This window comes from Balaenoptera physalus, assembly GCF_965194825.1.
Source record: "Balaenoptera physalus genome assembly, chromosome: 20".
Lineage (NCBI taxonomy): Eukaryota > Metazoa > Chordata > Mammalia > Artiodactyla > Balaenopteridae > Balaenoptera > Balaenoptera physalus.
The window spans coordinates 8261698-8286611 of NC_138901.1; the positions used below are offsets into that span (position 1 = coordinate 8261698).

The 24914-nt window shown below is 45.0% G+C and overlaps 2 protein-coding genes across 33 annotated transcripts in view; one reads left to right on the forward strand and one right to left on the reverse strand.

Annotated features, from left to right (window-relative positions):
* Window positions 1-24914, forward strand: part of METTL23 (methyltransferase 23, arginine) — a 144307-nt gene that overhangs the window by 45455 nt on the left and 73938 nt on the right. For 2 of the 29 annotated variants that reach the window (XR_014257749.1, XR_014257763.1), the window contains one exon: window positions 23413-23524. The exons of 25 other annotated variants lie outside the window; for them this stretch is intronic. The gene's annotated coding sequence lies outside the window, so the exon portion shown is untranslated. Of the gene's footprint in view, window positions 1-14736; window positions 14752-23412; window positions 23525-24914 lie in introns of those variants that run through there. 2 more of the 29 variants (XR_014257779.1, XR_014257753.1) reach the window with 1 other exon arrangement.
* On the reverse strand, window positions 9551-23510 carry ST6GALNAC1 (ST6 N-acetylgalactosaminide alpha-2,6-sialyltransferase 1). Of its 4 annotated transcripts, none has more exons than XM_082442701.1 (11): window positions 23400-23510; window positions 22559-22671; window positions 21571-21990; window positions 13236-13917; window positions 12251-12419; window positions 11918-12089; window positions 11560-11698; window positions 11210-11313; window positions 10939-11028; window positions 10754-10853; window positions 9551-10471 (listed from the first exon to the last, which is right to left on the reverse strand). In XM_082442701.1, exons 3-11 carry the CDS (start codon window positions 21699-21701, stop codon window positions 10280-10282), a joined length of 1779 nt encoding a protein of 592 aa, XP_082298827.1. In that variant the 5' UTR covers window positions 21702-21990; window positions 22559-22671; window positions 23400-23510; the 3' UTR covers window positions 9551-10279. The 4 variants fall into 4 exon arrangements, with proteins under 4 accessions (XP_082298827.1, XP_082298825.1, XP_082298826.1 ...); XM_082442699.1 differs by having other exon boundaries at window positions 13218-13917; XM_082442700.1 differs by lacking the exon at window positions 22559-22671 and having other exon boundaries at window positions 13218-13917.

The following is a 24914-nucleotide window of genomic DNA, read 5'->3' on the forward strand; positions in this document are numbered from 1 at the left end:
TATATTTACTTACTTGCTTAATTCTGTAATACACTGAAAGTGATTTCAGAATTACTAAGCCACAGCACTGTGTAAAACAAACCTACCGATTAGAATTCAGTATTTGTTTGCAGTTCTTTTTGTCTTTATTCTTTTTTTTTAAATTAATTTTTATTGGAGTATAGTTGACTTACAACGTTGTATTGGTTTCAGGTGCACAGCATAGGGAATCAGTTATACATATACATATATCCACTCTTTTTTAGATTCTTTTCCCATATAGGTCATTAGAGAGTACTGAGTAGAGTTCCCTGGCTTTACAGTAGGTTCTTGTTAGTTATCTATTTTATATATAGTAGTGTGTATATGTCAGTCCCAACCTCCCAATTTATCCCCCCTCCCTTTCCCCCTTGGTAACCATAAGTTTGTTTTCTACACTTTTTGTCTTTATTCTGAGGACATATAGTTGAAATATAGTTTCTCTGCTTCTGTGTGGTTATGAATAACATTTTAATACAGTTAGGTTCATTTGTTTCTCTTTGTATCCCATTTCAGGATTTCCCTCCATCTTTGCTGATTTTAATATTGTTTGAGTATGTAAGGTACAAAGGCAAAACTATGCCAAAAAGCACACCCAGGGAAGTCCCTCCCTCCTGCCACCCTGTTCCTATTCACTCTTCCCCCTTGCTTAACCAATCTCACTAGTTTTTGGTATCTTTTCCTTGTGTTTCTTTTCGCAAAAATAAACGGATACATGTATATTTTCTTATTTCCTACATAAAACATATAAATATTATAAATATTCTTTTGTCTTTACTTTAAAAAAAAAACTTATTAACAATATGTCTTAGAAACCACTCCCTGTCTCTTCATGTAGATCTTCCTCATTTTATTTCAGCTGCATTGTACTCCACTGTATGGATGTACCAGTCTTTATGTTTACATTTCGTATGTTTAAGGATTTCAGCAGTTTCCAATATTTTGCAATTTCAGACAATGTTGCCGTGAACAATCTTGTGCATATTTATTTTTGTATTGTTGGAGACATATCTTCAGGGTAAATTCCTAGAGAAGGGATTTTATTGGGGGGTCAAGAGGTAAACACAGGGCTTCCCTGGTGATGCAGTGGTTAAGAATCCACTTGCCAATGCAGGGGACAGGGGTTCGAGCCCTGGTCTGGGAAGATCCCACATGCCACAGAACAACTAAGCCCATGCAGAACAACTAAGCCCGTGTGCCACAACTACTGAGCCTGCACTCTAGAGCCCACGAGCCATAACTACTGAGCCTGTGCGCCACAACTACTGAAGCCTGCACGCCTAGAGCCCGTGCTCTGCAACAAGAGAAGCCACTGCAATGAGAAGCCCGTGCACCGGAACAAAGAGTAGCCCCCACTCGCCACAACTAGAGAAAGCCCGCATGCAGCAATGAAGACCCAACGCAGCCAAAAATAAATAAAAATAAAGTAAATTAAAAAAAAAAAAAAGAGGTAAACACATATGTACTTTTGTTTGAGATTACCAAATTCCCCTTCACAAGGGCTGTACAAATTTGCATTTCCACGAGCTATTATAGAAGTTCCTGTTTCCCTACAGCCCCGCCAGGAAAATGATTGTCAAGCTTCTTAATTTTTGCCAATCTGAAAGGTGAAAAACGGTATACCAGAGTCATTTCAACTTGTATCTCCCTTATGAGTGAAGCTGAACATTTTTTCACATGGTTAAGGGCCATTTTTATATCTTTTCTGAGGGAGTTGCTGCTGTTCTTGTTCTGTGACCATTTTTCTATTGGGTTTTGGGTCTTACTTCCTTCCATTTTTATGAGATTAAAAAAAATATATTAGCGATATTAACCCTTTACCATGATATTTATGGCAAATATTTTTTCGCCATACAAAATTTTACTATATTTATGTAGTCACATTTATTGATTTTCTTTGCCTCTGGACTTTGAGTCATGTTTAGAAAACTTTTCCCGACACCTTAGTCAAAGAGGTATTCACCCATAAATTCTTGGTACTCTTAGCATTTCATTTTTTACACTTAGATCTCTGAACCATCTGGAGTTTGTTCTTGTGTGGGGGGCAAGTTACAGATCTAGTTTGATCTCTTTCCAAATAGCTTTCTGTTGTCTGAGCACCATTAGTTACAAAGTCTGTTTTGACCCAGTGATGTCCATATGTACTTGGGTAGATTTCTGGGCTTTCCATCCCATTCAGCTGGTCGTCTGTCTATTCACGCAGCAGTACCACATTGTTTTAATAACAGAGACTTTATAGTAAATCTTAATATTTGGCAGGACTACACTTCCCTTGTAGCCTTTCTTTTTCAGGTTTTCCGAGCTATTCTTACATGTTTATTCTTCCATATGAATTTTAGTATGCATTTAGGATCTAGAAAAAATGTTTTGGTATTTTTATTGGAATTACATTAAATTTATAAATTTACTTGGGGAGAACTGACACATTTATTACATTGAGTCATCCTTTCCAAGAACAAAAGATGACTCTCCACTTGTCCAAACCTACTTTCGTGTCTTTCAGGGTTTTTTTTTTTTTTTTAAGATTTTTTTTTTTGATGTGGACCATTTTTTTTTTTTTTTTTTAAGAAATTCACGTTCTTTTATTTATTTATTTATGACTGTGTTGAGTCTTCGTTTCTGTGCGAGGGCTTTCTCTAGTTGCGGCAAGTGGGGACCACTCTTCATCGCGGTGCGCGGGCCTCTCACCATTGCGGCCTCTCTTGTTGGGGAGCACAGGCTCCAGACGCGCAGGCTCAGTAATTGTGGCTCACGGGCCCAGCCGCTCCGTGGCATGTGGGATCTTCCCAGACCAGGGCTCGAACCCGTGTCCCCTGCATTGGCAGGCAGATTCTCAACCACTGCGCCACCAGGGAAGCCCCTGATGTGGACCATTTTTTAAAAGTCTTTATTGAATTTGTTACAATATTGCTTTTGTTTTATGTTATGGTTTTTTGGTCCTGAGGCCTGTTGGAGGGGATCTTAGCCCACCAACCAGGGATCGAACCCATACCGCCTGCATTGGAAGGCGAAGTCTTAACCTCTAGACTGCCAGGCAAGTCACATTTCAGGGGTATTTTAATGTTTCCCTTGTATAGATTTTGGACATTTCTTGTTGAATTTACTGCTAAGTATGTTATTTTGTTAGCTGCTATTGTAAGTGGGTCTTCTCTACATTATATCCTTTCCCTGGTTATTGTTTATGTTTATGAACATAAACAATATTGGTTTCTGTATGTTAATTTTATACCCTGCTACCTTACTATATCAATATTATATAGTATATTTATTCTATTTAAAAAAAATTTATTTATTTATTTGGTTGCATGGGGTCTTAGTTGAAGCAGGCAGGCTAGTATATTTATTCTATCATATAGTATGATATCATTTGCATACAGATTCTTTTCTAATTCTTATGCCTCTAGCTGACTTCTCTTTTCTAATTCACTCAGAGTGAGTAAATTTGGACCCAGATAAAAGAGGCTCAGGCTTTATGTTTGGGTAGCCTGAGTTTAAATTTGAGGAGGCAGATTTGGACGTCCTCTACTGATACTATGTGATCCTAAACAGATACTGAAATTCATGTGAAAGAACAAACATGTAGGAATAGCTTAGGAAAATTTGAAAAAGAAAAGCTGGGCACTGCAGAGAAGGGGGCGTTGAGATGCTGCTGCCTGCCGCCCAGTTGGTACTGCACCCTTCTTGAGCAAAGCAGATAGAGACCTAGTGTTATTAGCTTCTGAACCTGAGAATTAAGTCTAAAAGGGAGCTTGCTCCCCACCCCGCCCCCCCGCCACTCCCCAGAGTTCTTCTGGGCTTCAGAGTTCAAATCCTGGAGATAGAACTCAAAGAGGTAAGGTAAACTGAAGTGTCTTCGGCTTAGCCCAAATTCTGTTCCTGGAGTTTTAGAAAATGCAGATTTATGGGATGATAAAAGGATGAAAGGGGAAGGAAAACAAGTTCCCTGTTGCATCAGGCTTTTCACATACAGTGATTTCCTTGTGAAAAGGATACCCTAAAAGTCATTTTACAGATTAGAAAACAGCAGCCTAAGGAAATGTTGAAAGATGATTTTTTTTTTAAGGGTAAAATTCTAACTCATACAAATGTAAAATTAACACATATCAGCACCAGAGGGCAGACAGCAGAAGCAAGAAGAACTACAATTCTGCAGCCTGAGGAAGGAAAACCACATTCACAGAAAGATAGACAAAATGAAAAGGCAGAGGACTTTGTACCAGATGAAGGAACAAGATAAAACCCCAGAAAAACAACTAAATGAAGTGGAGATAGGGAACCTTCCAGAAAAAGAATTCAGAATAATGATAGTGAAGATGATCCAGGACCTCGGAAAAAGAATGGAGGCAAAGATCAAGAAGATGCAAGAAATGTTTAACAAAGACCTAGAAGAATTAAAGAACCAACACCTAGAAGAATTAAAGAACAAACAAACAGAGATGAACAATACAATAACTGAAACGAAAAGTACACTAGAAGGAATCAGTAGCAGAATAACTGAGGCAGAAGAACAGATAAGTGACCTGGAAGACAGAATGGTGGAATTCAGTGCCATGGAACAGAATAAAGAGAAAAAAATGAAAAGAAATGAAGACAGCCTAAGAGACCTCTGGGACAACATTAAACTCAACAACATTTAGATTATAGGGGTCCCAGAAGGAGAAGAGAGAGAGAAAGGACCTGAGAAAATATTTGAAGAGATTATAGTCGAAAACTTCCCTAACATGGGAAAGGAAATAGCCACCCAAGTCCAGGAAATGCAGAGAGTCCCAGGCAGGATAAACCCAAGGAGAAACATGCCGAGACACATAGTAATCAAATTGACAAAAATTAAAGACAAAAAAAATTATTGAAGCAACAAGGGAAAAATGACACATAACATACAAGGGAACTCCCATAAGGTTAACAGCTGATTTCTCAGCAGAAACTCTACAAGCCAGAAGGGAGTGGCACGATATATTTAAAGTGATGAAAGGGAAGAACCTACAACCAAGATTACTCTACCCGGCAAGGATCTCGTTCAGATTCGACGGAGAAATCAAAATCTTTACAGACAAGCCAAAGCTAAGAGAATTTCAGCACCACCAAATCAGCTCTACAACAAATGCTAAAGGAACTTCTCTAAGTGGGAAACACAAGAGAAGAAAAGGACCTACAAAAACAAACCCATAACAATCAAGAAAATGGTAATAGGAACATACATATCAATAATTACCTTAAACATGAATGGATTAAATGCTCCAACCAAAAGACACAGGCTCGCTGAATGGATACAAAAACAAGACCCATGGATACAAAAACAAGAACCTACCACTTCAGACCTAGGGACACATACAGACTGAAAGTGAGGGGATGGAAAAAGATAGTCCATGCAAATGGAAATCAAAAGAAAGCTGGAATAGCTATACTCATATCAGATAAAATAGACTTTAAAATAAAGAATGTTACAAGAGACAAGGAAGGACACTACATAATGATCAAGGGATCAATCCAAGAAGAAGATATAACAATTATAAATATATATGCACCCAACATAGGAGCACCTCAATACATAAGGCAACTGCTAACAGCTATAACAGAGGAAGTCGGCAGTAACACAACAGTAGTGGGGGACTTTAACACCTCACTTACACCAATGGACAGATCATCCAGACAGAAAATAAATAAGGAAACAAAAGCTTTAAATGACACAATAGACCAGAGAGATTTAACTGATATTTATAGGACATTCCATCCAAAAACAGCAGATTGCACGTTCTTCTCAAGTGCACACAGAACATTCTCCAGGATAGATCACATCTTGGGTCACAAATCAAGCCTCAGTAAATTTAAGAAAATTGAAATCATATCAAGCATCTTTTCTGACCACAACGCTATGAGATTAGAAATGAATTACAGGGAAAATAACGTAAAAAGCACAAACACATGGAGGCTAAACAATACGTTACTAAATAACCAAGAGATCACTGAAGAAATCAGAGGAAATAAAAAAATACCTAGAGACAAATGACAATGAAAAACATGACGATCCAAAACCTATGGGATGCGGCAAAGGCAGTTCTAGGGGGGAAGTGTATACCAATACAAGCCTACCTCAAGAAACAAGAAAAATCTCAAGAAAACAATCTAACCTTATACCTAAAGGAACTAGAGAAAGAAGAACAAACAAAACCCAAAGTTAGTAGAAGGAAAGAAATCATAACGATCAGAGCAGAAATAAATGAAATAGAAACAAAGAAAACAATAGCAAAGATCAATAAAACTAAAACCTGGTTCTTTGAGAAGATAAACAAAACTGATAAACCTTTAGCCAGACTCATCAAGCAAAAGAGAGAGAGGACTCAAATCAATAAAATTAGAAATGAAAAAGGAGCAGTTACAACAGACACTGCAGAAATACAGAGCATCATAAGAGACTACTACAGGCAACTCTATGCCAATAAAATGGACAACCTGGAAGAAATGGACAAATTCTTAGAAAGGTATAACCTTTCAAGACTGAACCAGGAAGAAATAGAAAATATGAACAAGTAATGAAATTGAAACTGAGATTAAAAATCTTCCAACAAACAAAAGTCCAGGACCAGGTGGCTTCACAGGTGAATTCTATCACAGAGAAGAGCTAACACCCATCCTTCTCAAACCCTTCCAAAAAAATTGCAGAGGAAGGAACACTCCCAAACTCATTCTATGAGGCCACTATTACCCTGATACCAAAACCAGACAAAGATACTACAAAAAAAGAAAATTACAGACCAGTATCACTGATGAATATAGATGCAAAAATCCTCAACAAAATACTAGCAAGCAGAATCCAACAACACATTAAAAGGATCATAGACCATGATCAAGTGGGATTTATCCCAGGGATGCAAGGATTCTTCAATATACGCAAGTCAATCAATGTGATACACCATATTAATAAATTGAAGAATAAAAACCACATGATCATCTCAATAGATGCAGAAAAAGCTTTTGACAAAATTCAACATCGATTTCTGATAAAAACTCTCCAGAAAGTGAGCATAGAGGGAACCTACCTCAACATAATAAAGGCCATATACGACAAACCCACAACAAACATCATTCTAAATGGTGAAAAAAAACTGAAAGCATTTCCTCTAAGATCAGGAACAAGACAAGGATGTCCACTCTCGCCACTGTTATTCAACATAGCTTTGGAAGTCCTAGCCATGTCAATCAGAGAAGAAAAAGAAAAGGAATACAAGTTGGAAAAGAAGAAGTAAAACCATCACTGTTTGCAGATGACATGATACTATACATAGATAATCCTAAAGATGCCACCAGAAAACTACTAAGGGCTTCCCTGGTGGCGCAGTGGTTAAGAGTCCACCTGCCAGTGCAGGGGACACGGGTTCGAGCCCTGGTCCAGGAAGATCCCACATGCTGTGGAGCAACTAAGCCCGTGAGCCACAACTACTGAGCCCATGTGCCACAACTACTGAAGCCCATGTGCCTAGAGCCCATGCTCCGCAACAAGAGAAGCCACTGCAATGAGAAGCCTGCGCATCACAAGGAAGATTAGCCCCCACTTGCCACAACTAGAGAAAGCCCGTGCGCAGCAATGCAGACCCAATGCAGCCAAAAATAAATAAATTAATTAAAAAAAAAGAAAACTAGTAGAGCTAATCAATGAATCTGGTAAAGTTGCAGGATACAAAATTAATGCACAGAAATCTCTTGCATTCCTATACACTAACAACAAAAGATCAGAAAGAGAAATTAAGGAAACAATTCCATTCACCATTGCAACAAAAAGAATAAAATACCTAGGAATAAACCTACCTAAGGAGGTAAAAGACCTGTACTCAGAAAACTATAAGACACTGATGAAAGAAATCAAAGATGACACAAACAGATGAAGAGCTATACCATGCTCTTGGATTGGAAGAATCAGTATTGTGAAAATGACTATACTACCCAAGGCAATCTACAGATTAAATGCAATCCCTATCAAATTACCAGTGGCATTTTTTACAGAACTAGAACAAAAAATCTTAAAATTTGTATGGAGACACAAAAGACCCCAAATAGCCAAAGCAGTCTTGAGGGAAAAAACGGAGCTGGAGGAATCAGACTCCTTGACTTCAAACTATACTACAAAGCTACAGTAATCAAGACAATATGGTACTGGCACAAAAACAGAAATATAGATCAATGGAACAGGATAGAAAGCCCAGAGATAACGCCATGCACCTATGGTCAACTAATCTATGACAAAGGAGGCAAGGATGTACAATGGAGAAAAGACAGTCTCTTCAATAAGTGGTGCTGGGAAAACTGGACAGCTACATGTAAGAATGAAGAGAAAAGAATGAAATTAGAACACTCCCTAACACCATACACAAAAATAAACTCAAAATGGATTCGAGACCTAAATATAAGACCGGACACTATAAAACTTCTAGAGGAAAACATAGGAAGAACACTCTTTGACATAAATCACAGCAAGATCTTTTTTGATCCACCTCCTAGAGTAATGGAAATAAAAACAAAAGTAAACAAATGGGACCTAATGAAACTTAAAAGCTTTTGCAAAGCAAAGGAGATGAAACAAGACGAAAAGACAACCCTCAGAACGGGAGAAAATATTTGCAAACGAATCAACAGACAAAGGATTAATCTCCAAAATATATAAACAGCTCATGCAGCTCAATATTAAAAAAAAAAACAACCCAATAAAAAATGGCAGAAGACCTAAATAGACATTTCTCCAAAGAGGACATACAGCTGGCCAAGAAGCACATGAAAAGCTGCTCAACATCACTAATTATTAGAGAAAGGCAAATCAAAACTACAATGAGGTATCACCTCACACCAGTTAGAATGGACATCATCAGAAAATCTACAAACAACAAATGCTGGAGAGGGTGTGGAGAAAAGGAAACCCTCTTGCACTGTTGGTGGGAATGTAAATTGATACAGCCACTATGGAGAACAGTATGGAGGTTCCTTAAAAAACTAAAACTAGAATTACCATATGACCCATCAACCCCACTACTGGGCATATACCCAGAAAAAACCATAATTCAAAAAGACACATGCACCCCAATGTTCATTGCAGCACTATTTACAATAACCAGGTCATGGAAGCAACCTAAATGCCCATTGACAGACTAATGGATAAAGAAGATGTGGTACATATATACAATGGAATATTAATCAGCCATAAAAAGGAACTAAATTGGGTCATTTGTAGAGATGTGGACGGATCTAGAGACTGTCATACAGAGTGAAGTAAGTCAGAAAGAGAAAAACAAATATTGTATATTAACGCATATATGTGGAACCTAGAAAAATGGTACAGATAAACCAGTTTGCAGGGCAGAAATAGAGACACAGGTGTAGAGAACAAACGTATGGACACCAAGGGGGGAAAGTGGCAGGGCGGTGGTGGTGGTGGGATGAATTGGGAGATTGGGATTGACATATATACACTAATATGTGTAAAATAGGTAACTAATAAGAACCTGCTTTATAAAAAAATAAATAAATTAAAAAATTTTTTTAAAAATCACACATATCAGAGGTTTTATTTAACTCGTTAATTAGTGAAGGAACTAGTAAAAACTGGTTCAGAGGAGAACCCAAAGTCCCGACACACATATAGGCAGTCAGGAATGCTAAAATTAATTCGATAATAGGAACAAAACTGGTCACTATACACAGGGGAATCATTTTTCATTTCATTTCATTTGCAAAACTTATTTGCATCTCCATGGACAAAAATCATTTTTATTACTCAGTTTTCTACAACCCAGAGAGTTGTCAGGTAGCTCAAAGACAAGGGAAGTTGCAGACCCTTCTAGAATCAGATAACCCCTGGAAGGGTCTTCTAGACAATCTAGAGTGAAATGCAGGAATGCCTTCAAGATTTCACAGCTGCTAAGTAGAAGATCTGGAATTCAACCCCAAATCTACATGTCTCTGTAAGTTCAGGCTCTTTCTTCTGTGTCAAGTAGCTTTTGAACAGTGAAGGTTCAGTTAAAATTCCTTGGTCTCAAGAATGGAGTCCCCACCTCCATGGAACAGACCCTGCAGCAAATTTCCAAGGTCTCCAAAACGTCAGTCGGTCATTTGCCATCTTGAGGGTGTCCTCTCCTATGTACCAGTGTTCCCTCGGAAGTCTGGAGGGGCTCGGAGCCTGGTCCAGGAGCTGGGAAGATGATAGAAGAGTCTCCAGGCTCCCACTGCGCCCTGCATCTTGGAACAGCTGAAGAGACTTCTGTAGCCCAGGCTCCAGTCACATGGTTGGTTTGGCAGTTACAGGATGTTGGTAGAGTCGGATAATACCTTCATCATGGAGCTGCTTCCAGAGCGTTCTCTCCAACTTGAAGTCATGGTTGGTGTAAAAGATCGTTCGTTTCCATGACTTATCATAGTAGTGGTCAGAGAAGTGTTCGTGGCCCTTGGTGATGAAGCCATAGGCACTCACCTACATGAAGGTTGGAGGAGAAATAAGGCCTATATTGTGTCTCCCAGGCTTCTTCTCTGTGTGTGTTGGGGGTGAGGGCCCTTTATCCTGGTTCCAACCCTAGGGGTCTGGGTGCAGGACCCCTGGGTGCACGTTTGCACACATGCGAGTATCCACAGTCATGACACTCCCCCCACCCCAGAGGGGTGTGCCGCCGCCCAGCCATCATCCCATGCTGAGCAGGCCCAGGACTACCCCAGAGCTGTTTCTCCAGGTATGCCTGCTCCAGAAGCAGAGCCTCACCTGGTCACAGAGCTGAAGGGCAGTAAGCAGCAGGAGGGCCCCAGTGGTGGGCCGGTATATTCTCCAGTGGACGGTGTTCAGAGTCTTAGACCTCAGGAATCTGTGAAATACCCCAGCCCCCCAGCTGTCAGGAGGCTGCAAGGATGAGAGGGACTTGGCCCCTTCCACGGGCTTACTGCTCTCACCTGTTCTTCATGTATCGGAGCAAGTCTGGGTGCAGCAACAGGTATCTGTCCAATTGCAAGCCTTCCCGGAAGGCTTCCTGGGGCCTGCGCCTGTGGGCAGGAACGGGTCCTTCAGGCTCAGTTCTCTTACCTCTCCTGGTGTGGGCCAAGTCAGGGTCATGGGCATGACTGGTACCCCATCTCTAGGTGATAGCTAAGACTGTCCCCACCTGTCCAGCCCTTCACAGCTGCTCACTACACAGCTCGACCAGGGGTAAGGGGAGGTGAGTACCTGAACCAGAAGAGGTTCTTCGTCACCAGGGTCTGATTCAGAAGCAGTGCTTCCAGCCACTCATAGTCCCGGGTGCCTTCCAGGAAGTGCAGGTAGCGGACATCCTGAGGACCAAGGACAGCGTGTGGTCCAGGAGTCCTGCCTTCAGTGGGGTGGCCTGGCTCTGACTCCAGACTTCCCGCCTGCTCTTCTCAGGCCTGGCCCGGCTCTCCTCCCTGCTCTTGCCCCTTGCATGGACGGAGGCTGTACCGGCCACAGGCTTCAGACGCAGGATGCTCGTCTCCCTGTCTCACCTGCATCCTCCCTTATTCAAAGTCTGTGTGCGGCCAGGCCCATTCCTCTTTGCTCACCTTTCCCAGAGGCACATGCCGGAAACCCCGATTGCCCAGTATAAGGAGTGACTGGGTCAGGGAGAAGGCAGTAAAGCCATAGAAGGACGTCCGAGTACCCACATCCTGTTCGTAGCCCTTAATGACAGCTCCACTCAGTCTAGACGGAAAGACAAAATCAGACAGAACACATGAGTGCAGGAGGGGGACGCGTGGAAAGGAAGGAGAAACGGGGAGACAGCACTGATGTACAGAAACTCTCTGGAGAGCCCAGGAACCCCGCCTTCCAGATACAGGCACGGAACACCCTCTCAGATCTCTCAGAAGAGCCCAGCTCTGCAGGAGAGGGGGTGGGAGGGGGCTGGGGAGGGGAGCTCACCGGAACACGTAGTCATGGCCGTCTATCTCTGGGCCCACTTGGGAGTTGTTCAGGATGCCCCCGTTGCCCACCACGGCGCAGCTGATGCACCGGGAGCTCCCAGCAGGGAGGCTGGCCAGGAGCAGCTGCTGCCTGGGCACCGGGGGGAAGCAGGACACGACCTTCTGCACCACTGCAATGAGGGGACTCCATTCAGAGCCCTGGAAGGGCCAGGGATCCAGTGGCATTTCTCCCAGGGCTGGTGGCCGCCGGGGAAGAGGCGGACCAGACACAAAAAGCGTGGCCCTCTGCTGGGGCCTGGCGCACACCCCGGTCCCCGGGCCGAGGACTCACAGGAGAAGTTGAGCTCCATGAAGCCGAAGGGCGGAGCAAAGTGCTCCAGGCGACCCCACTCGCTCTGGTTGAAGCGTCTGGAGTCCAGGAAGAGGGTGAGGTTGGGTAGAAAGAGATTCTGGAGCCAGGGTGACTTGGAGGCTTTGATCTTCACTGAGTCAGGGCAGGTCTACATGCAGGAGAACGGGTCAGGCAGGGAGAGGCCCAGGAAGGCCATGGCCAAGGGGTGGGGGGGTGGGGAGGCAGGGGCAGAAAGCAGGCCTCAAAGCTGGGAAGGCGTCGGTCTCTGCTACCTCTTCCATCCTATTCCTAGGACCTTCTGGCCCCACCCCCACCCCCGCCATCAATCATCCCAGCCTACTGTGGTCAGGAGGGCTCCCAGGGAACCAGTGGTTCTCAGCCCTCAAGGCAAATGTACCTTCCTACGTGTGAGAGGAGCGGACCAGCCTGTGAACATGCTACGGGTCCCAGGGCTGTGCGTGGTTGCAGTGATGTGTGTAAACACCCACGTTCTGAAGGCTCCCTTCCCACCGCTGCGGGCCCAGGCTGTTTTCCTTAGGGAGGGAAGAGAGGGCGGGTCGTAGAATTATCTATGCAGGGAGAACAGGGCTGGCCTGGGTGTTCTGGTCCCTTAGTCCCTGCTGGTTCCTGCCCCTTCCCCTGCCGCAGGACGGGATTCCGGTGCAGGTCACACTCTCTCACTGGGATTGACGACCCTCTGGGCTCCTAGGGGCCCAGGACAGGGCCTTCTCGCTCACACCCTGGGACCTGCCTTCCCTGCCCTGCTTCTGGCCATTATAACAAGGAAGGATGGGATGAGAGCAGTGCTGGGGGGAGAGCATGCGTGGGCCGAGGCAGAGCTTAGGACCTGAGCCTGGGAGGGAAGGGAGAGGGTGGGGCCTCAGGGCAGGGTCGGCAGGGGTCGGGGGGGGGGGGGTGGCGGTGGGGGGCGTGCAGGAACACTCACCGTCTGGAGGCCGCTCACCTCCAGGCTGTATTCTTCCTCAAAATCCCACTGCGGCTCAGACTTGAAGTTGGCGGCCCGCAATCTCTGGCCTCTCTGGGTGGTGGGGCTCTGGAGAGGGGCTGAGGACGGGGTGGCCTGGGCTCTGTCCTTGGGTGGGACGGCCTCTGTGGTGGCTCCTCGGACTCCCCTTCCCGTCGGCCCCGCTCCCGCAGGGGTCTGCACCCCAGCCTGATTTTCTGGAAGGGGCGTCCTTGCTGTAGCTGCTGCGTTGCCCCGCAGCTTCGTGGGCACCATCCTTGGGGCCGTCGGCCTCACGCTCTGGTCCCCTGACCCTTTGGTTGTCCTCGGGTCCTGACTGTTCAGCGGCGGCGCCTCCGTCCAGCCAGAGGCCACCCCCCCGACTTGAGCTCTCGGGGACAGCGTGTCCCCCGCGGTGTCCTTGCTCGCCTGCGTCTCCGGTGCTGCCATCCTGGCTGTGCTAGGTGCTCTGCCTGGCTCCTCGGCACTGGTCTTGCCAGCCTCCGCTCCTCTGCCTTCTCCAGCTGTGTTGGCTGTGGCCTCGGGGTGTGTGTCCTGCATGCTGGTCCCCTGTGCTGACTCCACGTGGGCAGTCGTCCTGCTTCCGGTAGTGGGTACCTGGGACGTAGCCTTTTGCAGCAACTCCGGAGACCTTTCCTTAATGTTCTCTCGATGCTGATTCCTAGAGACAGAGATGACTTTGGATGAAGGCTGAAGGCTGTAGGGACTTGAGAAGCATAACTAGTATCTATCTTTGTGTCTCAAGTGGACGTCAAACCAGTCTCCAGGAGAGATGAGGGAAGGGGCATCAACGTCCACGACCCAAAACTAAGCTGCACTTGTTGGCAATGGGTCTGGAAACTTACTCTGACCAATAAAGAACCCTTAGTGGTGGCACGGAGTTTGGGGAGCTGGAACTGGATGCCAAGGGCAGAAATGAACTGCTCACCCCCCACCCGTGCTGCGCCCCCAGCTCTCCATGTTTGCACCTCTGTGGCTCCCAGCGTCTGCTACAGTCCCGATTGTGAGTCTAAGAATGAGTCTGTGTGAACCTAGTCCTGTCACCTCATATCCGTATGATTCAGTGGACCTTTTTTTTTTTTTAAATAAATTTATTTATTTTATTATTTATTTATTATTTTTGGCTGCATTGGGTCTTTGTTGCTGCGCGCGGGCTTTCTCTAGTAGCAGCGAATGGGGGCTACTCTTCGTTGCGGTGCGCGGGCTTCTCATTGCGGTGGATTCTCTCGTTGTGGAGCACGGGCTCTAGGCGCTTGGGCTTCAGTAATTGTGGCTCGCGGGCTCTAGAGCGCAGGCTCAGTAGTTGTGGCGCACGGGCTTAGTTGCTCCGTGGCATGTGGGATCTTCCCGGACCAGGGCTTGAACCCGTGTCTCCTGCATTGGGGGGTGGATTCTCAACCACTGCTCCACCAGGGAAGCCCCAGTGGACCTTTTTTTTAAAAAAATAAAGCATAGGTAACAAAGGTAGCTTTGTCCACAGGGAAAAGGGAAAGATGCATTCCTGTTAAGACCATAGCTGCCAACCTTGATTTCTGAAAGATTGATGCCTACCAGGGCCCTGTGGGGCTCCCGGGCATGGAGGCCTTTTTGTCCCCCATTTCTTGTAGGCAAGACTCCAGCCTCCATGACCTTCCCTGAAAGGGCAGATTGGAACAGTTGCTAATCAAGGGAGGAACAGCCAGGAAACCACCTGAGGCGAGATTAAAGGGACCAGAGAAACTCATCAAGATTAGGAGAAAGACGGACCACCTGAGACCCTGCACACACCCTAATCTTGTCAGCAACCCCACCCTTTTGAAACTCTTACCTTGATCCCTATTGCATACCCCTGACCACAGGCCCGACTATAAGACCTCTCCGTATTCCCCAGGGAGGGGGGCACAGTTCTTGAGGCGCTAGTCTACTGTGTTCCCCCTTTGCCTGGCAAAGTAATAAAGCTATCCTTTTCTACTTCACCCAAAACTCCATCTCCGTGATTTGATTTGGCACCAGCGTACAGAGAAGCTGAGCTTTCGACATCAAGATCTGTCTTAAAGATGTGCTTCGAATCCTATCATGAGTCCATCCCTGCTTAAAAGCAAACTGTTGGAATTCCCTGGCGGTACAGTGGTTAGGACTCGGCGCTTGCACTGCTGCGGCCAGAGTTCAGTCCCTGGTCGGGGAACTAAGATCCCGCAAGCCGTGCGGCGTGGCCAAAGGGGGAAAAAAAGAAAAAGCAAACTGTTGATTGTTGGAAAAATATACATACTCGGCAAATATTTGTCGAGAGACCACCATATTTGCCGCATCTCATGTTAGATGCTGGAGATGACGGATGAAAGGCGTGTTTCCCAGCCACAGGAGAGAGGAAGTCTAGTGAATAGACAGCCGCGTCATTACAATATGAAACACGTATTGTGCTGTGGAACGTTTGAGCATGGTGGGAACATGAAGGAAGGAGCTCTGTCTGGGCACCGTGGAAGCAAGGAAGGCTTCCTGGAGGAGTTCCCCTCCGAAGAGGATTAAGAGTGGGGAGGAGGAAGTTTCAGTGTCAGAGGCATGAGAACTTGTGGTGTTGGAGCCAGGAAGTAATTATGAAACAGAGTGGGGATGGGTTGGGGGCTTGTGGGGCAGGAGATGCTTCCAAACAGGCAGGCAGGGCCAGGTCATTACTTGCAGTGTATGTTGGACTGAGGAATTTAGACTTTATCATTTGTCTCTCCGTCCAGGAGGAGCTGTGGAAGAATTCCAAGCGGGAGATGGGGTGGGGGTTCCTGAAGGCAGGAGTGGGGCACATAAGCTGATTTTCATCCTGCAATGCTTATGCTAGCCGTGGGAGAAGGCAGATGCAGGGTGGCTGGTCTGTCTTCTGGCAATCAAGGTTTCTGACTCCAGGGATTGGGTTCACTTTATTTTCTTTTCATTTTCTACTATGATGTGAGACTGTCAAAAAGCATCATTTAATTTATGCAAGTTGGTATCGGGTGTTGTGCTGAGAAAAGCCTGGCTCCTCAGCTCTGCTTGGTTCTCTAACTGGATGTCGTGGTGGAGTCCCCGTGCTACACACGTTTTGGGGGGAATCCCTGGGAGCTTTGGAAAAGAGAATTTTCCTGTCTAGTGACTTAGCCATTACTATATGGCTTTCCAGGTGTCCTTTACCTGGCATCCTAGCCCTCCCTGACTTGTCTTGGTCACTCTTGTCCCAGGGTCCCTTTGTCTGTTCCCACCATTCTTCTTCTAAGCCAAATACAATGATTTTACTTATTCTCCGTCCTTTATTCCCAGTCCCGCTGTCACCATAACCTCCTTGCCCCGGGGCCCCAAGGACTCTATCCTAAACCACTGCATCGGCCTCTAACCTGTCCCCCTTAAAACCCCTGTGCCCGGGGAATTCCCTGGCGGTCCAGTGGTTAGGACTCAGCGCTTTCACTGCCGTGTCCTGGGTTCAATCCCTGGTCGGGGAACTAAGATCTCGCAAGCCTCGAGGCGCGGCCAAGAAAACCAAAACCAAAACCAAAACCACTGTGCCAAGCCACCTACCCTAGCCTATAATCTACTGACAGAATAACCTGCATAAAGCACTCATTTAATCAAGCTACTCCCTTACTGTAAAACTTTCCATAGCTATAGAATAAAGTTATTTAAGGCCACACGTTCATTCTTTCATCAACAAGCATTTACACTGTGTTACACAAGCACAGTGTCCAGGACCTGTTCAAATTACTGGAGAAATGGAGACAGATAAGACAGTTCCTACCCACAAGAAATTCATAGTCTGGCAGAAAAAGACGAATTTAGGGTTTATGACATCATGTCAGGATGGATGTGATAGAGGGGCATGGACGGTGGTGCGATGCCAGCCTGGTGTCTTGGCTGGGAGCAGGGACTCTGGAGCTAGCCTGCCTGGGTTTGAACATCAGTGACCAGGGTGACCTTGGACAAACTACTTAACTTCTCTTTTCTGTAAAAGGGGGTGATGATGATAATATTACCTACTCTCAGGCTTGACACGTGATTCGTAATCATAAGTCCAAGGCCAGTGCCTGGCACGTGGTGAGCGCCTTATCAGTGTTTGTTGCCTTACTCATCCATCAGTCTCCCATTCCTGAACACATCCTGCCTTTTCCCGTTTCTGCACCATTGCTGATGCTGTTTCCTCACTTTGCAGTGTTCCTGCTTGCTGAAATGTCACACAGCCATCAGTCACTGTGCAAATGCTCTCCTTACCCCCCACCCCGCCCCCCTGGTTGGATTATTCATGTGCTCCCGTAGCACCTGTCACAGGTGACTTTATTGAGGTCATTTATCACTACTGATAATATCACCTGCATTCTCTTACTTTGTGTATGTCTCTCTCATCCCTTAGACTCTAAACCTCTTGAGAGTCAACACATAGGAGGTAGTGGAGAAGCATGGGATCTGGAACTCAAATCCCCTAAATTCAAATATCCGTTTTGCTACTCCCTGGCTCGGTAAAATTCCCCTTAACCTTTTTGAGCGTCGTAGTCTGCATTTTTGTCAGAGAATAAAAATACTAATCTTGGACAGCAATTGTGAAGATGAGAAATAACACATGGAATGGCCCCTGGAGCATAGGTTAGGGTTTGAAAATCTTCTCCGACTCTCAAATTATCATGGCGCGTCATGAAGTGTAAACACCACCATGATAATGACCTTCATAAACCACAGGGATCTACAGGTGCGGTCTGCGTTGTACACCTCCCTTTCCTTTCTGATTTTACTCTCACCCTGTGCCCAGGCAGCACTGTGGGAAAGAGGGGCCATTACCAGTCTCTAAATTGCAAAACTGCCCATCACTTTGGCCTCTCCCTCTCTCCCACTCGTCTCCTTCAAAATATCTCTGATTTTCCACTTCTTCCTGTTCCACTGTCTCTGTCTTAGTCCAGATCCTCTTCACCTTGCGTTTTAATGGCTAAAGTCGGCCCTGGTCCCTCGCTTCACACCAGGATAATCTGTGTGGAGTCGTCCGTCTCCCTTGGGTACCGCGGCTGGTCAGGCCAAAGTGGCAACTCCCTCCTCCTCCTCCGGATCCATCCTGTTCACTTCTGGCAGACTCATCAGTCTTAAAATACCACTGTCACAAGGCCACCTCCCTGCCTGAAAGCCTTCTGCAGCAACACTCGGTCCCACCTTCCTAAATGCCCTTCATTTCCCTGAGGTGGATTCTGTCTCGGCTAAGCAAAGAGGACACCAATTTAGGACTTACTTAGGCCGGCTTCCTTGTTCGTCCTTTTCTCACCCCATGAGTGCCTTGCCCTGAGCACTCACTCATCCAAGCCCTACCTGTGTCCCAGACTCCATCTTCTCTTTGAACCTCTCAACACACAAAAACTCCTTTCCTCCCGGGACCTCTACTGTTATGGCGTTCATGAAGTTATATAAACAGTTTATTGAGAAATCTCAATATGCGACCCTTTTCCTAGCCCTTAAAATCTTGGGCAGATTCAGTAACTTTACAGTCACTGTTGAAGTCAGGACAATCCTAAATGCATGTTCATCAGGTAACAGAGCTTCAAATTACATGAAACAAGAACTGACGAAACTGAAGGGAGAAACAGACAAATTCAAACCTGTTTTGGAAATAAGTCAGGCCTTTTCTTCTAAAGCTAAACAAACACCTTCCTTATGACACACCAATTCCACCTGTAGAGATTGACCCGGGAGTAAAAAAAATATGTGCACAAAAAGATTTGTACAGCAATGTCCACAGCAGATTTACTCATAATTCATAATAGCCAGAAACTGGAAACAACCCAAATGTCCATCAATAACAGAATGGATAAACAACGTGTGGTATATTCATACAATGAAATGATTTATAAACTTTAGAGGATCCTCAAATTCACCAGTGGCCTGAGAAATGCAAATTAAAAAGAGAAACACGCTTTTACCTATCATATGATAAAACTTCAAAAACATTGACAAGATCCAGTGTTGCTACAGAGGTTGGAGAGAGTTAACTCACACACCTGTCGGTGTAGCCTTTTCTGAGGATGACTTGATGGTATCCACTGACATTTAATGAGAACATAATCCATTATCTTGGCAAATCCACTTCTAGAAATCTACCTACAGGAATACTTACATAAGCACACAAAGGTATGTGAAAAACCCAAGTGCCCATCGATAGGGGCTGGTTAAATAAACTATATCCGTTCTATAGAATGCTATGCAGCCATGAAAAGGAAGGGAGTAGATCTATAGGTGCCAACATGGAAGGAGGTCCACGATATAGTGTTGATTTAAAAAGTCAACCTGTGGAACAATGTGTATAGTGTGGTACCTATCCGTCCATCCATCCGTCCATCCAACCATCCAACAATCTACCTGTCTGTCTATCTATCTATCTACCTACCTACCTACCTATCATCTACCTATCTACCTATCTATCTCCCCATCTGTTGTAACGGCTTGTCTAACATAAGGTAAGGAGCACAGATTATGGAACCAAAATGCCTGGGTTTGAGTCAGCTACCAGCTGAGTGAACTTGGGTCATTCATTTAAGCTCTCTGAGTCTCAGTATACTCATATACTCATAAGCATAGTGCGTGGCATATAGTGAATGCTAAAGAAGTGTTAGCTACAATAATATAGTAATTATTTGTACACCAAAGCATTAAGGTTAGTTACCCGTGAAGACTGGATAGAGATGGGGGTATAATGGAGAGACCTTTATTTCTTGCTTCACCTTTCTGTGTTTTGTAAAACTTCATGAGAGCATGTTTTACTTTCAAATTCTAAGAATAGTGAAACAACATCATTCAAAATACATTGAATCTGGAAAGAAAGGGATCTCTCACTGCTGGAGATGTGTTTATAAGAAAACTGGTCTAGAGGGTCCTTTTGAAGAATTAGCTTGGGACCCAGAAGTTCAGCCACCTCCCTAAGTGAACGATCTCCCATTTTACTGACAAACGTCTCAGGGATTGTATGATTTAGAAATTAATGGACAACCCTCAGAATGGGAGAAAATATTTGCAAATGAATCAACAGACAAAGGATTAATCTCCAAAATATATAAACAGCTCATTCAGCTCAATATCAAAGAAACAAACACCCCAATCCAAAAATGGGCAGAAGACCTAAATAGACATTTCTCCAAAGAAGACATACAGACGGCCACGAAGCACATGAAAAGATGCTCAACATCACTAATTATTAGAGAAATGCAAATCAAAACTACAATGAGGTATCACCTCACTCCTGTTAGAATGGGCATCATCAGAAAATCTACAAACAACAAATGCTGGAGAGGGTGTGGAGAAAAGGGAACCCTCTTGCACTGTTGGTGGGAATGTAAATTGATACAGCCACTATGGAGAACAATATGGAGGTTCCTTAAAAAACTAAAAATAGAATTACCATATGACCCAGCAATCCCACTACTGGGCATATACCCAGAGAAAACCGTAATTCAAAAAGACACATGTACCCGAATGTTCATTGCAGCACTATTTACAATAGCCAGGTCATGGAAGCAACCTAAATGCCCATCAACAGACGAATGGATAAAGAAGATGTGGTACATATATACAATGGAATATTACTCAGCCATAAGAAGGAACGAAATTGAGTCATTTGTTGAGACGTGGATGGATCTAGAGACTGTCATACAGAGTGAAGTAAGTCAGAAAGAGAAAAACAAATATCATATATTAATGCATGTATGTGGAACCTAGAAAAATGGTACAGATGAGCCAGTTTGCAGGGCAGAAGTTGAGACACAGATGTAGAGAATGGACATATGGACACCAAGGGGGGAAAACTGCGGTGAGGTGGGGATGGTGGTGTGCTGAATTGGGCGATTGGGATTGACATGTATACACTGATGTGTATAAAATTGATGCCTAATAAGAACCTGCAGTATAAAAAAACAAACAAAACAACTAAAAAAAAAAAAAAAAAAAAAAGAAATTAATGGAATTCACGGGATAAATCTTTTGCTTTAGGACACAGAGAATGGCATGTCAAAACTAACCCCAAAGCTGGGGTTATGACTTCCAGTCCCAGAGGGGAAAATAGTCTCATTTTCTACTTATGCCTTCAGGAGTCCAGGCCAATAGTTCTCTAACTTCTGCTTCTACCTCCTCGATGTACAAGCCCCATGGCACCCTGTTTCCCCTATTACACCACCTCCACGTCCCCCAAGTCTCCCCTTTGAGCTTCCTTGCCCGTGGTTCCTGCCAACCTTCCTGATCCCTGACACCGCCGTAAACACAGAGGTGTCTCAGATATCCCCAGCCCTCCCTGGGCTGTAATTTTTCAATTTCTTCTAATAAATCACGGGGAACTTGAAAAGGGTCAGAATCTTACCTGGTAGGCGTTGTATTAGGTTCCTTAATAAAGGAGGGCAAGGCGAAGAGGAAGAAGATCAGCACGGCCAAAAGCAAGAGCCATCGGACAGCTTGGCCCAGACAACTGGGTCTCCTCGGGCAGGGCCTCATGATGGTGGGCTGGGCCGTGCAGGGAATTTCTGGATGTCCTGGGGCTTTGACGTAGACAGCAAATAGTTTAACTGCTCGGATCTCCCGGCTGGGGTGTGCACACCCTTTTGTCTTAACAAGCCACTCTGGTAAATGCGGAGTCTATCAGAGTCTGTCAGGGAAAGGAGCTGCCTTCCCTGTTTTATGAAGGCTTATAGGCTGGCATGGCTTGAAGGAAGAGAAACTCCTTCTGTTCAGACAAGTTCACCTTCTTTTTCTTTGTCTCTGAAGCCGATTTCTGAATGTAGAACTTAATGAGAAACACACACACGTTACATGGAACCTCACTTTTAACAGGTTCCAAACCCTCGGGGACCCCGGACAAGTGCGTGGGCTGGAAGGGCCTTGCACAGACTCCATACTCAACATGAGTTTTATAAGAAAAACACAGGGAACCCATTCAGGGTTGAGACCCCCGAGCAATCTTTCCCTGAAAGACTAGTGTGCAGCCATGGATGGGAGCTCTGAGAATATCTCATTTCCCGAGTATTTAGAAAAGTAGCTCTCAATCTTGGGTGCCCATTAGGATCACCCGAAGCTTTAAAACGTTCTGATGCCCAGGCTGCACCTCAACCAATCAAACCAGAATCTCTGAGGACGGGTATTTTCCACGCATGCGTGTTTTTTAAATTCCCCGGGTGATTCCGACGTGTGGCCACGTTGAGAAGCACTGATGTGTAGCCATTCTGTTCAGCCTTCCCTGCCTCTCATCTGAAGTCATGCACCGTGAGATGCCTCACGTGCACGAATGCAACCCTCACAGCCACTCCAGGAGCTGAGCATTATTATCAACCTCATTTTACAGTTGAGGAAATCACCTCTGTGCTCAGGCAGCTTGCCCAAGATCACGGCGTGAGCCACTGGCTTGGGGACCAGATCCAGTTGCCCCACAGGCTGTATTCTTACTCATTGCACAGCAGCACCTCTGAGCCTTGATAAGAAAAACAAAACAAAACACAGAACACTTGGGACACATGCACAACTCAGAGAAATAATATCAAGATCAGTTGTAGAAAACTTAGAACATTCAGGGGCACAGCCCTTCCTAAAGTACTGTGGATTTCCCATTTTTAAAATAACTGCCGACAGTACGGTTGAACCACGCAGGTGTCTTCAAGCAGTTGAAGTGGGAAGGGTGCAGCTTGGAACAGCAGGGCTTTGATGGACTTGGGACTTGGGTTCCCTGCTCACACACGGCAGTGTCCATCCCTCTGAACACATAGCTTCCAATTCTGTACCCAAAGTTCTTGGCTTTCACCCAGGGGATGTGCCAATAAATGTTTAAATCACCTTCCCCAGGGAGGATGAAAAAGGTATGAACATGATACTGTAACTCGTGACACTATTCCAGGGGATGGGCTGGAAAGAAAACTCTTCTTAGTACTGATTCAGTCTCTGTCTCTCTCTCTCTGCACACCTAACCTGTAAGTGCTCAAACACTGACTCCATAGTAAACATTTTCTAAATAGACCCCTGCCCAGTCCTAACTCTTTGCCTTCATTGACCCTTTGCCCTCAGTTTGCCTGCGTACTTGGCACACACAATTCCCCGACACCCTGGTGCCTGTTTGCAATGCCAGGCAAAGGAAGTGCACCGTGGGAAAGGACTTTCTTACCCACAGCATGGGTTTGCCTAAACAGAGTGTCTCTTTCACCTCACCTGTGTTTTGCAGAAGGCACTGGCCATCAGTCTTCTTTCTGGCTTCCACAGAGCATGGAGATCTAGTTGAGCTCCTGAGCGCCAGCTGAGCTACTGTACACAGCTTTCCTCTCACCACCTTAGGGGTAGGTTGAACCTGGAGTTCTTGAAACCAGCTGGTAGGGGCGGGTTCATTCAGAATTCTCGCTTCCTGGTTCTCAGGTTCCAGCCCAACATGCTGCTGTGTGTGCCTGAGTCGAATGTGAGATCCGGAGAAGTATGAGTTTTCGTGGAAACTGACTTGACAACAGTTTTGTAAATATCATCACAATGTTCGTGTTCAGTAAGGTCTATTTTTTCTCTCCTTTTTAAGGGAAGGCTTTTGACTTTAATCTTCTTTAAGGACTTCCCTGGCAGTCCAGTGATTAAGACTCCGCGCTTCCAATGCAGAGAGTGTGGGTTCGATCCCTGGTCGGGGAACTAAGATCCCGCATGCTTATAATTAAAACAGGCTTATAATCTTCTTTATACACCAGCCCATAGGATGTGTGAGACCTTACGTGCAGATATGACTTGTTAAAAGATTATTTTCAGCAAAAGGTAAAATCATGACTCTCATACAGATATGAAACATGAAAATGTGTTACAGATTTTATTCCACTCATGAGAGAACCAGGCAGATGTTATAACTGATTCAAAACAGAAGTGCAGAAGCACACACTAATATAGAGCAAGGACTGTGAAAATGAATTAGATGGGAGCAAAACTGGTTTTTCCACAGCGGGGAGGGAAATCACAGCCAGGGCATAATTTGCATGCTTATAAGCAACCTACAATGTACAGAGTTGTAAGGTTGCTCACAGATGATGGAAAGCTAGGGACTTCCCTGGCGATCCAGTGGTTAAGACTTTGCCTTCCAGGGCAGGGGATGCGGGTTCGATCCCTGGTCGGGGAGCTAAGATCCCACATGCCTTGTGGCCAAAACAAAACAGAAGCAATATTGTAACAAATTCAATAAAGACTTTAAAAAAAAAAAAGATGACAGAATGCTAAAGTCAGCTAACCTGGAGGGATGTCCTCTAGATAAGGCACATTTTTCCACGAAGCACAATAGTTTTCAAAAGAGAGTGAGCAGGGACTTCCCTGGTGGCGCAGTGGTTAAGAATCTGCCTGCCAGTGCAGGGGACACAGGTTCCATCTCTGGTCTGGGAAGATCCCACGTGCTCTACAACAAGAGAAGCCACCGCAATGAGAAGCCCGTGCACCGCAACGAAGGGTAGCCCCCGCTCGCCGCAACTAGAGAAAGCCCGCGCACGGTAACAAAGACACAACGCAGCCAAAAATAAATAATTAAATTAATTTATATTTTAAAAAAACCCCACAACATACCCATCCACAAGCACTAGAATGTTGTTGTTTTTTAATAAGTTTATTTTTGGCTGCGTGGGGTCTTTGTTACTGTGTGCGGGCTTTCTCTAGTTGCGGTGAGCAGGGGCTACCCTTCGTTGCGGTGCACGGACTTATTGCGGTGGCTTC

Excerpts from the sequence above, each read along its gene's own strand:
- ST6GALNAC1 (XM_082442700.1), bottom strand. The coding sequence starts at position 21,701 with ATGAGGCCCTGCCCGAGGAGACCCAGTTGTCTGGGCCAAGCTGTCCGA. Across the intron at positions 12,090-12,250 it reads CATGGAGCTCAACTTCTCCT|TGGTGCAGAAGGTCGTGTCC; the intron begins GTGAGTCCTCGG and ends CCCTCATTGCAG. Across the intron at positions 11,314-11,559 it reads GGCATGTGCCTCTGGGAAAG|GATGTCCGCTACCTGCACTT; the intron begins GTGAGCAAAGAG and ends CTTGGTCCTCAG.